This window comes from Cervus canadensis, chromosome 16 (assembly GCF_019320065.1).
Source record: "Cervus canadensis isolate Bull #8, Minnesota chromosome 16, ASM1932006v1, whole genome shotgun sequence".
NCBI classification, from domain to species: Eukaryota; Metazoa; Chordata; class Mammalia; order Artiodactyla; family Cervidae; genus Cervus; species Cervus canadensis.
Genome location: NC_057401.1, coordinates 55,790,513 through 55,805,770, shown reverse-complemented (window position 1 = coordinate 55,805,770; position 15,258 = coordinate 55,790,513). Strand labels below are relative to the sequence as shown.

At 41.2% G+C, this 15,258-nt stretch overlaps 1 protein-coding gene across 1 annotated transcript in view; it reads left to right on the top strand.

The window, feature by feature from the left end:
- Window positions 1-15,258, top strand: part of DNAH5 (dynein axonemal heavy chain 5) — a 317,085-nt gene that overhangs the window by 270,353 nt on the left and 31,474 nt on the right. The window contains exons 67-71 of the mRNA XM_043489075.1: window positions 401-515; window positions 1,009-1,199; window positions 6,451-6,572; window positions 10,304-10,453; window positions 14,314-14,559. Of these exons, the coding sequence (XP_043345010.1) occupies window positions 401-515; window positions 1,009-1,199; window positions 6,451-6,572; window positions 10,304-10,453; window positions 14,314-14,559 (824 nt within the window). The remainder of the gene's footprint in view (window positions 1-400; window positions 516-1,008; window positions 1,200-6,450; window positions 6,573-10,303; window positions 10,454-14,313; window positions 14,560-15,258) is intronic.

The window sequence follows — 15,258 nt, the reverse complement described above, 5'->3', positions numbered from 1 at the left end:
TTGCCAACTTGAGGCTGGGGTTAGTCAGGGCTTCTTCATGGAGCTCAAGAATGAGGTCCTTACAGTGCCTACGCAAGTTGCTGGGTGTTACAACCTATGCTGTCCCATTGGTTGTCTTCTCTACCTATGAGAAAATGTAATAAAATGTATTTATAAGAGATCTAGAGATTCTCAAATGGAACGTATTACTTAATGAGGGCAAACAGCAGACTACTTGTACAGATCTTATAAAGAACAATTAAATGTATATAATGACATTGTTCTAGACTCCATTGCTGGTAGATAGTCATTGCTAAGACTATGAACCTTGTTGTTTTCGTTTACCATTCAGACTGATCTGTGCACGGGTCATTTATTGTCCACCCTCATAGCAAGTGCGACCTTGATCTTTGTCTTTCAGTCGCCACCCGGGGTAGCATCCTCTACTTTCTCATCACGGAGATGCGCTTGGTTAATGAGATGTATCAGACTTCGCTCCGCCAGTTTCTTGGCTTGTTTGACCTTTCCTTGGCCAGGTATGTCTGTACTCAGGAAGCCAAGCTGAATTCAGTATCTGTGGGATGGAATGAGGATATTATGTTGATAACTTCCCCCGCTTTGCTACTAAGCTTGTCTCCTTTTTTAATCTAAATTGAGCGTAATTACCAGTATGTTAACAAATCATTCTTGTTTGTTATTTTATGCTCGGGGAAAGCTCTACCAACTATTCATCCATTGATCGATTCTTTTGGGTTCACGAGTTTCTATTTAACAAGAAAATTCCCCAGATGTTGTTGTGAGTGATAATGTTCGGCGGGTAAAAATTGATTCAGACGACGTGAAGGATTCTTTTATGTTATTTCATGTTGAGAGAATGCTTGTTATTTCAGATTTAGGAGGCTTACTAATGATGTGTATAAAATAAGAATTGGTCCTCCAGAGTTACTTATTTTCCATGAAAGACGTTGTTTCTAAGAATGATTGAAAAGGGCAGTGGGCTAAACCTGATTTAAATGCTGTCTTCTCCAGGTCTGTCAAGAGCCCAATTACAAGCAAGAGGATCGCTAATATCATTGAGCACATGACCTATGAGATTTTTAAGTACACAGCCCGGGGGCTGTATGAGGAGCACAAATTCCTGTTCACGCTGCTGCTTACCCTGAAGATTGACATCCAGAGGAACCGAGTCAAGCATGAAGAGTTTCTCACCCTTATTAAAGGTCAGTATACGACTAGAAAGCGTTGCGCATGGGTGCAGATGTACGAATTATGTGAGGGTTGTGTGTGTGTTTTAGCAGTAGTTTCCTTGCACTTGATTGAAGATTGCACTTATGAGAGATATTTTATTTGTTCATTTATTGCATGAAATTTTTAAAAATTTTATTTATTGTATTAAAAAATATATATATTTTGTGCTGGGTCTTTGTTGCTCTCAGATGGTAAAGCATCTGCTTACAATGCGGGAGACCGGCTTTGATCCCTGACTTGGGAAGATCCCCTGGAGAAGGAAATGGCAACCCACTGCAGTATTCTTGCCTTGAGAATCCCATGGATAGAGGAGCCTGGTAGGCTACAGTCCGGGGGTTGCAAAGAGTCAGACATGACTGAGTGGCTTCACTTTCACTCTGTTGCTCTGCATGGGCTTTCCCTAGTTGCAGGAAGCAGGGGCTACTCTTTGTTGTGGTGTGAAGGCTTCTCATGTGATAGCCTCTCTTGTTTCAGAGAGCAGGCTCTAGGTGCAGTGGCTTCAGTAGTTGCAGCATATAAGTTCAGTAGTTGCAGCTTGCTGGCTCTAGGGCACGGGATCAGTAGTTACAGCACATGGGCTTAGTTGCTCCATGGCATGTGGAATCTTCCAGGACCAGGGATCGAACTCGTGTTCCCTGCACTGGCAGGCAGATCCTTATCCACTCTTCTTATCCAGCAGGCAGGTCCCTGCGTGAATATTTATTGAGAATCTTCTATGTGCCAGGACACAGAATAGACACTTGGAACACTTAATAAACAAGTAAATTGTGTGAGAAGCTAGTAAACACTGTGGGGGTGGGGGACAGACAAAGATAAGGGAGACGGGGAGTTACGCAGTATGTGGAGTGAGGGGGAATGTTAACATTTTAAATGAGATATTTAATGGGATTTCTAATGGAGTAGGACTCCTGGGAGATGGACAGGTGAGCCAAGACCTGGAGGCGCAGGGGGTGCTGCCGAAGGAAGAGGAGCTGGCATCAGTGCCTCTGTTGGGAGGGAGCCTCGTACTGTCTCCAGTGTGTTGGAGGCAAAGCGTAGCAAGCAGGGCGCCTGAGCAGCGGTGAGCGACCATGCTGCTCATCCCATGCATATTTCCTCTGTGTCTGTTGCAGCATTGTTCACAGGCTGAACAATCTATTAGGCTGGCCAATATTGAGCAAGCTCTGGGAGTTGGTGATGGACAGGGAAGCCTGGTGCGCTGCAGTCCATGGGGTTTCAAGGAGTCAGACACAACTGAGTGACTGAACTGAATTGATTGAAAGTGAAAGTTAGTCATGCAGTTGTGTCCAACCCTTTGTGACCCCCATGGACTGTGGCTCACCAGGCTCCTCTGTCCATGGAATTTTCCAGGCAAGCTGGCCAAAAAGTTCATTTGCGTTTTTCCCATAACATCTTATGGAAAACCCCCAAAAACTTTTTGGCCAACCCAGTACTATACATTTCTAAACAAAGGTCTACATTAAAAAAAAATATTTATTTATTTGGCTGCACTGGGGCTTAGTTGCGGCATGTGAACTCTTAGTTGAGGCATGTGGAATCTAGTTCCCTCACCAGGGGCTGACCCAGTCCCTGCATGGGGAGCTTGAAGTCTCACCAAGGAAGTCCCTGGAGATTTATCTTTAAAGATAAAACACAACTTTGTCTTTGGACAAGGGGTGGATTTTCATGACTTCACCTACATGGAGAGTAGATTTGCAGAGAAACTTGAAGAGGATCCCATGGGGGCAGAAGGAAAGGGCACAATGGGAGTGTGTAGGTCAGAGTCACACTTACATACATACAAATGCGTACTTATATACATATGCCTGGAAGGAAAGCTGTGGCAAGCTAGACAGCATATTAAAAAGCAGAGATATCCTTTTGCCGAAAAATGTTCGTCTAGTCAAAGCTATGGTTTTTCCAGTAGTCGTGTATGGATGTGAGAGTTGGACCATTAAGAAGGTTGAGTACTGAAGAATCAATGCTTTTAAACTGTGGTGCTGGAGAAGACTCTTGAGAGTCCCTCGGACAGCAAGGAGATCAAACCAGTCTAATCCTAAAGGAAGTCAGTCCTGAATATTCATTGGAAGGACTGATGCTGAACCTCCAATACTTTGGCCACCTGATGAGAACTGACTCATTAGAAAAAACCCTGATGCTGGGAAAGATTGAAGGCAGGAGAAGGGGATGACAGAGCATAAGATGGTTGGATGGCATCACCGACTCAATGGACATGAGTTTGAGCAGACTCCAGTAGATAGTGGAGGACAGAGGAGCCTGACATGCTGGTGTCTATGGGGTCACAAAGAGTCAGACGCAACTTAGTGAATGAACAACAACGCATACATAGCTTATAATGACAATGAAGACTCATCATTTAGACATGAAAACTTAGAAATGTATGATTTTTGGATGATATCTCTTTCTGTCTCTTCTTTGTCTCTAATCCTTGAACCCTTGCCTTTGTTTTTTTATGTTCCAAGCTTCCTAAATCAGAGCACATGGAAGATGAATAGTCTGGAGAGACATCACCTTAGGTAGATGTGTAGGTATAGGAGTTGCCTTCTTCAGTGAGTCCTTTGTATATAACTGATTTCTGACCTCAGTGACTCTGGCCCTTCAGTTGATGGAGTTTCCTATGGGAAAGTTGTTCCTGAAATCCTCATTTCAGGCATAAGATGCCTTTCCTCATGGGAATGACATTGACCTTGACATCCAGAAATGGTTAAGATACTGTAAAGTATGTTACAGTTCGGCATGATCAAAACAAACATGGAATTTAGAGTTGGAAACACTCTAAGGGAAACTAGTGGCTTTGCCACTTGGGGATAAGTGGTTTTGAGCAGGTTATTTAAACTTTTCAAGGTTCAGTTGCCTTAGCTATGAAGCAAGGATAGTCATATCTACATAATAGGATTATTGAGAATTCACACAATTTATATAAACCCTGGAACATAGAATATGCTCAGCAGATGATGGGCATTGTTATTTTATCTTTAGTTTTTTAGGTTATTTTGATTTGTCTGAGACTTGTGTAGGTTGGACAGGATTTTGTGGACTTCCTGCATTCAGCACCTATTTCTTATGCTCCGTTAGCACACAGGGCTTCATAAGATTTCCCTTTGTTAGTTATGTTGGTTGAGAGCTGCCCAAAGACATCAACTCCCTCTGTAAGGATTTTAAAATCACTTGGTTGAAAGTGTTTAGATAGCAATAGTGTTTTGATACTGATCTTTTAATTTACTCTTCTCTAAGATGGGAAAAGGTGAGTCCAGAGGTCTTAGTCTGCCTTGGCTATGTCACTTCATGTTTGTGTGATGCAGCTTGTATGAATCATTATAAGCATGTTTCAGTTTTACAAAGTTTAATGATAAAGATTTAATTCTCAATCATCTTTGCCATCCCAGCTGTTCCTTCTTTGGGTGTCCATCTAATCTGGTGCCATGTTATCCAGGAGTGTGTCCCCACCCTCCACTACAATGTTCTTTGTGACCCATTGTATCCTTCCGAGGCAGCCAAGATATTCATGACAGAGTTACCCTCTATTAAACAATGAATAATGGTATGGTTTCAAGGAATCCTCTTTTCCAAGAAAGGCTTTTCTCTAACCCTGTGGTGGAAACGTTATTCTTTTCAGTTTGTTGGAAAATGGACATTTTCCATGGGAATTGGTGTGACATTTTTCAGCACAGTGCCATTGTACTTCGGTCTTTAACTGCTTCCTGGTGTTCAAGCAATCTGTTTTGATTTTATGAGCTAATATTTTCACTGAAATGACTTCACTTACCTCTTATTCCACTTACCTTGGAAGTCTACTAAGATGGATTTGGCAAAAGACAGCAATTTCGTGGGGTCCATGGTACCTGAATAAAGTAGAGATTGCCTCAATAAATATCTTGAGTATTATTACTTGTTTATGACCTGCTCTGTTCCAAAAAAGATTGTAGCCAAATGGGTTGGTTATATCCTTTGAAGAATTATGCTTAGACCATATTTTCCTTGAAGCATTTTAATAGATATTATTTATTAAATGGTATATTTTATCCTATAGAAGACTTGCTAGCTCTTGCTTTGATTTAAAATATGATTGTTCACACATTTAGTTTTTCTGGGATGAACAACAGTAACATTTTTAAGCTGTCATTTATTTATTTCATGGTGCTATGAGAATTATATGAGTTATACGAGGTTAGATGAATTATCAGTGAAGAGATAGGAGTCAGTACCCAATGGAAATGTTTGTTGTGGGTAGATTGATCAAGAATAAATGACATAACACAGGGCCCTTGGATGTGCTCAACATGGATGTGAATAATACACTGGTTCATAGAGGAGAATCTCTTAAACACTGGTAGTGTTACAAACAAATCTAGATAGATTCTCTCCTTAAAATGTTGTTCAGTTGGTCAGTCGTGTCTGACTCTTTGCAACCTCGTGGACTGCAGCACTCCAGGCTTCCTTGCTGTTCACTATCTCCTGGAGTTTGCTCAAACTCATGTCCATTGTGTCGGTGATGCCATCTGACAGTGAAACTCATCCTTAAAATGAGCTTGTGTCAATATTCGGCAGTTCTTAATGCTGAAAACAGCTGCTCATTTAGTGACTCTCAGCTGTGTCCTTGATCCTGTTTTGAGTGCCTCACACTCACCTTATGTATTTTCTGTCATTATCACAACACCTGAAGTGAAAGTGAAAGTGTTAGTTTCCCAGTGGCATTGGACTCTTTGTGACCCCATGGACTATAGCCTGCCAAGCTCCTCTGCCAATGGAATTCTCCAGGCAAGATTACTGGAGTGGGTTGCCATTTCCTTCTCCAGGAAATCTTCCTGACCCAGGGATCAAACCTGGGTCTCCCTCATTGCAGGGAGATTCTTCACCATCTGAACCACCAGGAAACACCTCGGTGTCATTATTCTCATTGTACATATTTGAATACACAGTCTTGGGCAGATGAGTTAACTTGTCCCATACCTTAGCCAGGTGTAGCTAAGACAGAATCCACCACTTACCTGTATCCAAACCTATATCACTGATCCTTAAATGTGTTTTTCTAAAAGCATCTGTTTCTTTATTAAATGTTAAAGCTTATTCATCACTATGGTTTATATTTCTGAGTTTAATTAATGTTAAGGTAGTAAAAGAATTAATATTAATATAGTTTCAGCAAGATTTTTTAAAAAATACAGATATTGTTTTACAGTACAGAAACAAAATTTTATTAACATAACATGTTTAACTTGAAAGGTGGTGCCTCCTTGGACTTGAAAGCCTGTCCTCCTAAACCGTCTAAATGGATCCTGGACATGACCTGGTTAAATTTGGTGGAACTCAGCAAACTTAGACAGTTTTCTGATGTCCTTGATCAGGTAACTTGTGCTTTGAATAAACTTATGATAATATCCCGGTGGGCAGCTTCCTGATTTATCCCTGGCTGTTTGGGGAAGAGAAAGATTTCTTACTGCTGTCACTCCCAAAATGGAATGACCAGTGCTTGACCTTCCTCATGGCTCATTCATATTCTGATAAAACACACTCCACCCATGGCAGGCTCCAGGAAGAAATTAGTTGCCCAGGAAGTTTAACTAATGTTGTCCTGGGCCATGTGTCAGTATCACCAATTGGAGATCTACCAATGGGAAAACAGATTCAATTAGCTTAAGAGATTGCTGTTACAATATAAAATCTTTTTATGCTATTTTCAATTTTTTTTTGTTTTTGGTTTTTCTACTCAAATGAAACTCTAGTACTGCTTTTCTCTAAAAAAAAAAAAAAAGAGAGAAATTAGATATGGTCAAGAAGTTTTGCCATCTTCCTGTAGATTGAATGATGAGAAATAGGAACAACCTGCCTCTGAATGCTGAATATCCTTTCTTGCCTCTAGTTCCTGTCTCTCTCTTCTTTCTCTCCCTGTTTATACTGCCTTAGCTAGGCATCTGGGTATGAATCTAACACAAACACCTGGCCTTTTATTTTTAGAACTTGTTGTCCTTTCATAAAAACAGCCCGTTTTGATGAATTGTGTATATATTGGAATTATGGCACTTGGGTATGGAAAGTTGAATTGGGACAAGTCAAGAAACAGGTTCCTGAAAATCTGATGACCAGCTGGAAGTTGTGTCGATGGCAAGGTGGCTTTCTTCAGCTGCAGGTTGAAGGCTTTGAGCAGAAAATGTTCAAATACTGGTCCTTTTTCAAACTGCAGTATGATTGGGCTTCTGTGGAGGCTCAGATAGTAAAGAATCTGCCTGCAATGCAGGAGACCTGGGTTTGATCCCTGGGTCTGGAAGATCCCCTGGATACCCACTCTAGTATTCTTGTCTGGAGAATCCCATGGACAGAGGAGGAGCCTGATGGGCTACAGTCCACGGGGTCGCAAAGAGTCGGACTTGACTGAGCAACTAACACTTTCACTTTCACACATGGTTGATTTACAGTGTTATGTTATTTTCTGGAGTACAGCAAAGTGATTTAGTTTTATACGCACACATGATCATACACACACACATACACACTATATTCTTTCTCATTAGAATTTATTATAAGATATTGAATATAGTTCCCTGTGTTGTACAGTAGGACCTTGTTGTTTATCTATTGTATATATAGAAGTTTATATCTGCTAATCCCAAACCCCTGATTTCTCTCTCTCCTACCCCCTTTCCTTTTTTGTAACCATCAATTTATTTTCTATGTCTGTGAATTTGTTTCTGTTTCATAAGTAAATCTATTTGCATCACATTTTAAAAATGATGTGTTTGTGTATGTTAGTCACTCAGTCGTGGCCAACTCTTTGGGACTGCGTGGACTGTAGCCTGCCAGTCTCCTCTGTCCATGGGGTTCTCCAGGCCAGAATACTGGAGTGGGTAACCATTCTCTTTTCTAGGGGATCTTCCCGACCCAGGGATCGAACCCAGGTCTTCTGCATTGTGGGCAGATTCTTTACCCCCTGAGTCACCAGGGAAGCCTTTAGAAATGACGTCATATGGTATTTGTCCTAACGTTGGTCCTTGACTTTGCCAGCTTAGGTTGACGGAAAGCTTAAGCTATATTTTTATGTTTTGGCTTAGGCCTGGTGATGACCATGTAATTTGGGTGCAAGCTATTCTCTTGGGCTAAATAGCTTTTCTTTGGGAGATTTTAATGCATCCTAACTTGTTCCCCCATGGGGTAACTCCTAGTGACCTTTCCTGTACCATTATTTGTTATTGAAGTAACTGTCTTCTGGAGATTAGATTTTATACCTGAAATCCCTCCACATATTGTAGTCTTTTGTGTTTGAAACAGGTTATTTTTTATTCTTACATGATACTTTCTGAATATGAACCCATATGCCTTTTTCCTTTGATTACACCTCTGAGAAATACACTTGGAGCTGTTTTTTTTTAATTGGAGTATGATGGCTTAACCATGTTGTTAGTTTCAACGAAGTGAACCAGCTATATGTATACATATATCCCCTCCCTCTTAGACCTCCCTCCCATCCACCCCCTATCCACCCCCTAGTTCATCACAGAGCACCGAGCTAAGCTCCCTGTGCTATACAACAGCTTCCCAATAACCATCTGTTTCACACATGTGTGTGTGTATGCTTAGTCACTCAGTCATGTCCAACTGTTTGTGACCCCGTGGATGTAGCCCACCAGGGTCCTTTGTCCATAGAATAATCTGGGCAAGAATACTGGAGTGGGTTGCCATTTCCTTCTCCAGTTTTACACATGATGGTGTATATATGTCACTCCAAAATCTCTCAGTTCATCCCACCCTCCCTTTCCCCTTCTGTGTCAACATGTCTATTCTCTACATCTGTGTTTCTATTCCTGCCCTGCAGATGGGTTCATCTGTACCATTTTTTCTAGATTCCACTTATATGCATTAATATACAGTATTTCTTTTTCTCTTTCTGACTTCCTTCACTCTGTATGACAGACTCTAGGTTCACTCGCATTACAGCAGATGACCTAATTCAGTTCCTTTTTATGGCTGAGTAATATTCCACTGTAGGCTTCCCAGGTGGTGCAGTGGTAGAGAATCTACCTCTTAGTGCAAGAGATGCAAGAGATGTGGGTTTGATCTCTGGGTTGGGAGGATCCCCTGGAGGAAGAAATGGCAACCCACTCCAGTATTCCTGCCTAAGAAATCCCATAGACAGAGGAGCCTGGAGGGTTACAGTCCATGGGTTGCAAAGAGTCAGACACGACTGAACAGCAGCAGAAAAACAATCCACTTATACATGTACCACAACTTCTTTATCCATTCATTTGCTGATGGACATTTAGGTTGCTTAGTGAAAGGAAATATACCAGAGAACATAAGATCATGTTTATCTGCAGATCTGACTTATTCTGTGATTGTGGGATGTTTGTTTGTTTAATGCTTATCTCTTTTCAATTTTTGTAACCTTTAAGGGATAATGAATTGTCTTTTTTCTTCCCCTTTATCAATTGCCCAAATGAAGCAAGTGTGATTATTCACTTGATGATGTTAAGTGGTATATTTCAAATGACTCTAGATTGTTAGAGTATTGACCAGAAAGCTTCAATAATAAACATGTATTAAATGTCTTTTGTTCAAGAATGATCCTGGGAAATGAGGAAACATAAGTCAATGAGACTTGATTCTTGATCCTGGGAGATCTCATGGATCAAAACAGATTTCCTTAAAATAGTGAAAATGAATTTCCATTGATCTCTTTATTCTTTACGGAGTTGTTACCACAAAGGCATAGAAGAAATTACATAGCAGGCTTCTCCCTTTCAAAGGGGCCTGTAGGCTGGTGTTAATACAGATTGACTTCAGAGCAAATCACATTTGATTTTCGGCTCTCAAACTTTTTGGTACCAGGCTATAAAACTTTAAAAAATAGTCAAGGGATGTCATTTCCTTTTCCCACTCCAGTATTCTTGCCTGGAGAATCCTGTGGACAGAGGAGCCTGGTGGGCTACAGCCCATGGGGTTGCAAAGAGTCAGACACGCCTGAGCACGCACACACACAGGATATCATTCACACATGTCTGGAATCGTCAGAAAAATATCTGTGAAGTCTTATTGAAAGATCTTTCTGTGGTGTGACACATTTCTTATCCCCTGGTATTTTCAGATATCAAGAAATGAGAAAATGTGGAAAATTTGGTTTGATAAGGAAAACCCTGAGGAGGAAGCCCTTCCAAATGCCTATGATAAATCTCTTGACTGCTTTCGACGTCTTCTCCTTATTAGATCCTGGTGTCCCGACAGAACCATTGCCCAGGTAAAAAGTGCATATGTTAAAAATAAGAGAATATTTTAAAGGAGAATTTCCTTTTAAATTTTAAAGAGTATTTAAAACGTTAACCCCCATGAGAATTTTCATGTGGGCTTCCAATTTTCCAACAATGCAATTGTGAAAAATGGAAAAATAAATAAGAAATAATTGTACTGAGGTGTACAAGTGGCTAAGTGATTTACTAATTTTCTTTTTGACCTAAGTGGTACAATCAGAGTGAATGAGGAAACTATGTTGGTTTTTTAAAAATTTTTTTGGGTTTCTTTTTAAATTTTTTTTTTAATTGTGGTAAAAGTCACATAATATAAAACATACTATTTTACCACACGTAACTATATGGTTCAGTGACACTAAGTACATTCACATTGTTGTTCAATTCTCACCATCATCCATCTCTGGAGTTCTCCACCTTCTTGAACTGAAACTCTGTCCCCATTAAACACTAAGTCCTCGTTTTCCCTCCCTACGCCATCCCTACTCTGCCCCCTGGCATTTACCAATGTAACTTTCTGACTCTATGAATTTGACTCTTCTAGGTACTTTGCATAAGTGGAATGAAAATTTAACTGCTCCTACTGTTGCAGACAAATATTGGAATGCATCTTTAGTGTTAATATATATCCTACAAACAGATTGCACCTTCCTTTTTTCCCTTGTGCTATATATTAATAGTAGGGTAGTCAAAACTACATTTTTAAGGTGGGCATATTGGTATAACATAAAGGTAATGTATTGTTCTTCCATATCATTTTTACATCAACTTAGAAAAGATAGGGAACTCCATTTTGCTAGTAGTAAAGTAGTATTTGTTGAATAGAAAGACTGTTCAGTTACTAGGAAGGAGAGATAACATCTACAGGGCAGTATAGAGTTCCCAAACCCATAGTTGTTACCCTGGGATGTGTCATAAACCTTGATGTGAAAAAGCAGCTTTGCCTAAAATTCCTTGAGTGATGCTTAGGTTTAAATATCAGCCCTGCCTCCAGAAGATCCATCTTTTCAAAGACTTTTCATCTGCTTCCATCGTGGAAGTTTACCCATGAAACAGACTTGTGGTGTCTTGCCTTCACAGCTAAAAGTTAAATGTTACTCTTCCCAGACATTGATTTTTTTAATGGACTTTTAAGAATAAGTCATAAAATAACAATAGGCTGGAGTTTCTCATAGAAGGTAGGGAGTTTTTCCCTTTGCTCTCCAGGACTGTTTAAAACATTCAGAGTAACCAACTGCCAGTCCTCCTAGATACTTTGGAAACAACTAAATTCAATGATTTATTCAGAAAAGAAAAATGAGTTTTGCAACTCGGGGCCCTGAGATCACCCTTCCTTTGATTTTTCTTCTCAACTTCATCCCTTTTATCTTGCCCAAATGAATGGTCACACAGTTGCCTTATTTAGGGGAATGTAGAAGTTTCAAGTAGACTTTTCTTCCTTCTCTCTCTCACTCTCTGCCTCCCTCCCTCCTTTCCCCCTCTCTTCCTTCCTTCCTTCTTTCCCTTTTAATTCTTTTCACACTTTATTGGGGTCAATGATGAAATTTAAATGTCTCCCACTCCTTTGTAACTTTGTTATCTTCATCCTGGCCTACCATCCTTAGTCTGACAACAGCCATGTCTTCCCATTGGGTCTCTTCTAGGTCATTCTCACCTTGCCCACTCTAGTCCATCTTGTGTATTCTAGAAGAAATGGAAATATCATTATGGTCTTCCTTTAATGGCTTCCCATGGCGCTTATGATAACATTCAAGTCTTAAGCAAGATCTAGAAGGCCCCTTGCAAACCTGTTCTCTCCTGTGAGGTTCTTATTCTCACATTAGATTTCTTGTGTGATTTTTCAACCAGACACCTTCTTAGGGAGCATATGAGAAGGTCTACATTGTAGACGCATTCAGTCCCTATTCCCCATAAGAGCATTAGGCTTATTCTCAGCATTTGAGCTGAGCGTGACTGCAGACACAGTCAAAACCTTGGTTGAAAGAACAACGTATTATCAGAGGATGTCTTGTGCTACTACTAATTTCTATATAGCTGCCGAGCTAAGAATGGTTTTTATAGTTTTAAATGCTTGAAAAAAACCTCAAAATGGTATTTTGTGATATGCAAAAATTATACAACATTCGAATTCCAGGGTGTATACAGTTTTACTGGAACATAGGCTCATTTGTTTATGGACTCTCTGTAGCTGCTTCCATGCTACAGTGATAGGTTAATTTGTTGCAACAGAGACTGTATGGCCACCAAAATATACTATTTACTACTTGGCCCCTGATGTAGGGAACAGTATATCAGCTCATAGCTTGGATAGAAATTTCCATGTGGGATCAATGCTGAGTTCTATGACAACCTTGGCTTTTTGAGCTCCTTGCTAGGCTAGAGGAGAAAGCACTTGGATCTTGAGAGATGCTGCCGTGATGGATGCACCAGGTACCTGCGGCTGAGAAACAACTGCAGTTTGGGGTACACCTGGGCATTCGGGCTTTGAAGTCATTTCTGATCACCAAGCATGCTGCCCAATGGCTGTGATGAATGTATATACAAATAAACTTTTGGAGATTCTGAAGAACACGTCAACCAAACTTTTAAAGTACCTTTCAGAAGGCTGTAAAAAATGTGTGAAAGTGAAAACATCAGTCATCCAGTCATGTCCGACAGTGTGACCCCATGGACTGTAGCCCGCCAGGCTTTTCTGTCCGTAGGATTCTCCAGGCAAGAGTATTAGAGTGGGTTACCTTGCCCTCCTCCAGGGGATCTTCCCGACCCAGGGATCGAACCCAGGTCTCCTGTATTGCACACAGATTCTTTACCGTCTGAACCACCAGGAACTGTTTATATTAATACTTACGTTAGAGGATTACATAGTGGAGCTGGTCAACTGGATATTAAGAGATACAAAAATAAGTGGCATCCTGTGCTCCAAGTGCAGTTGGGTTAAACCTTTAAAATTAATTAATTCAATAAGTATTCAATACATTTCTTCCCATAAGTGGTCATTTAACAGTAATTATCGGTTAAGGATCCATTCAATCCCAGGCATTGTACGGCTTACTTGATTATTTGAATGCCTATAATTTTCCCTTGGGTTTCCCAGGTGATGCTAGTGGTAGAGAACCCACCTGCCAGTGCAGCAGACACAGAGGTGCGGGTTTGGTCCTGGAAACCCACTCCAGTGCCCTTGCCTGGAACATCCCATGGACAGAGAAGCCTGGTGGGCTACAGTCCCTGGGGTTGCACAGAGTCAGACAGGACCGAGCGCATGTGCACACGCACACACACACACACACACACACACTTTTCCTTTAAAGCATCCTCAATAATAGAGTTGCCAAATATTTTAAACCTTCTGTATAGTATGAAGCAGCCAGTGTATTCAAAGAGGTCCCAGACAAGGATTCGACCAACCTGGATTCTGGTCTTTTAAATGTATGATTGTGTTTTTGGCAAGTAAAGCCTGAAAGTGTTAGTCACTCAGTCATGTCCGACTCTTTGAGATCCCATGGACTGTTGCCTGCCAGGATCCTCTGTCCATGGGATTCTCCAGGCAAGAATTATAGAGTGGGGTGCCATGCCCTTCTCCAGGGTATCTTCCTGACCCAGGGATCGAACCTGGGTCTCCCACATTGAAGGCAGATACAGTGAGGATTCAAACAAATAAGCAAGCAAGGGAATAAAGAGATTAACCCACAAGAAAAAAAAAAAAAAAACAACCAACCCTCTATCCTATTTTCCTGGCAGGGTTACTGTGAACATCATTGAGATGATCTGCGAAAATGAATTTTGGGAACCACACTGAATTATGAATTTTAGGGGTTGGAGCTAGTTTTGTTGACCCATGTACTGTTTTTGGCAGGCCCGTAAGTACATCATGGACTCCATGGGAGAAAAGTATGCAGAGGGCGTTATCCTGGACTTGGAAAGGACGTGGGAGGAATCTGATCCTCGGACACCGCTCATCTGTCTCCTGTCTATGGGCTCAGACCCCACAGACTCCATCATCGCCTTGGGGAAGAGATTAAAAATAGAAACCCGCTACGTGTCCATGGGACAGGGCCAGGAGATCCATGCTCGCAAGCTCCTGCAGCAGACCATGGCCAATGTGAGACCTGATGTCTACTTTTGTATTCTGTTGTTGACGTTACAGCTTATAGGATAACAATGCAGGAAAGAACTTAGAAATCCTTAAGCACTGAAATTTATGTGTTGTGTTCTGTTTGCTAAACAGGTAAAAGCATGATACCTGTTAGAAAATTTTCATGAAAAAATGAATACAATGTAAAATGTTTTCTGCTGAGCCTTGACTTCTGGGAAGCTTGCCCAGTGAGAGCATCTTATTTCCCGGCCCATTTGCATAGTGATAAACCCTGCTCCAGGTCCCGAACCTTCTTTGGGGTTCACAGCTCCCTCTCTGTGCCTCAAGTTCCAGCCCCTGTAGATCTGCTTGGGGAATCCACAGCCCTCTAGAATCCACAACACAATCCAGAATGCATATTCTGCGCCCTGGAGTCCCCTAGGCCTGGCCCAGATTCCAGAGGCGAGGAATCTGCCAATACTGTGTGGTAGTACCAGAGGTTTTCCAGAAACCTGGCCTGTCGCCTTCCAGGTGGGCTCCTAGATCTCTTGGCAGCTTGCAAATTCAAGAGCATCCAGCGTAGGCCATGCTCAGGACCGGTCTGGGGCCATTGTAGCTGAAAGTCATGTGATGACCTGCTAATGGGACAAGTTCAGAGCTGAGGCACTTTGAGGAACCTAAAGTTACCTGAATGCAGAAGGTCCTATTTCATCTCTGGAACTCAAG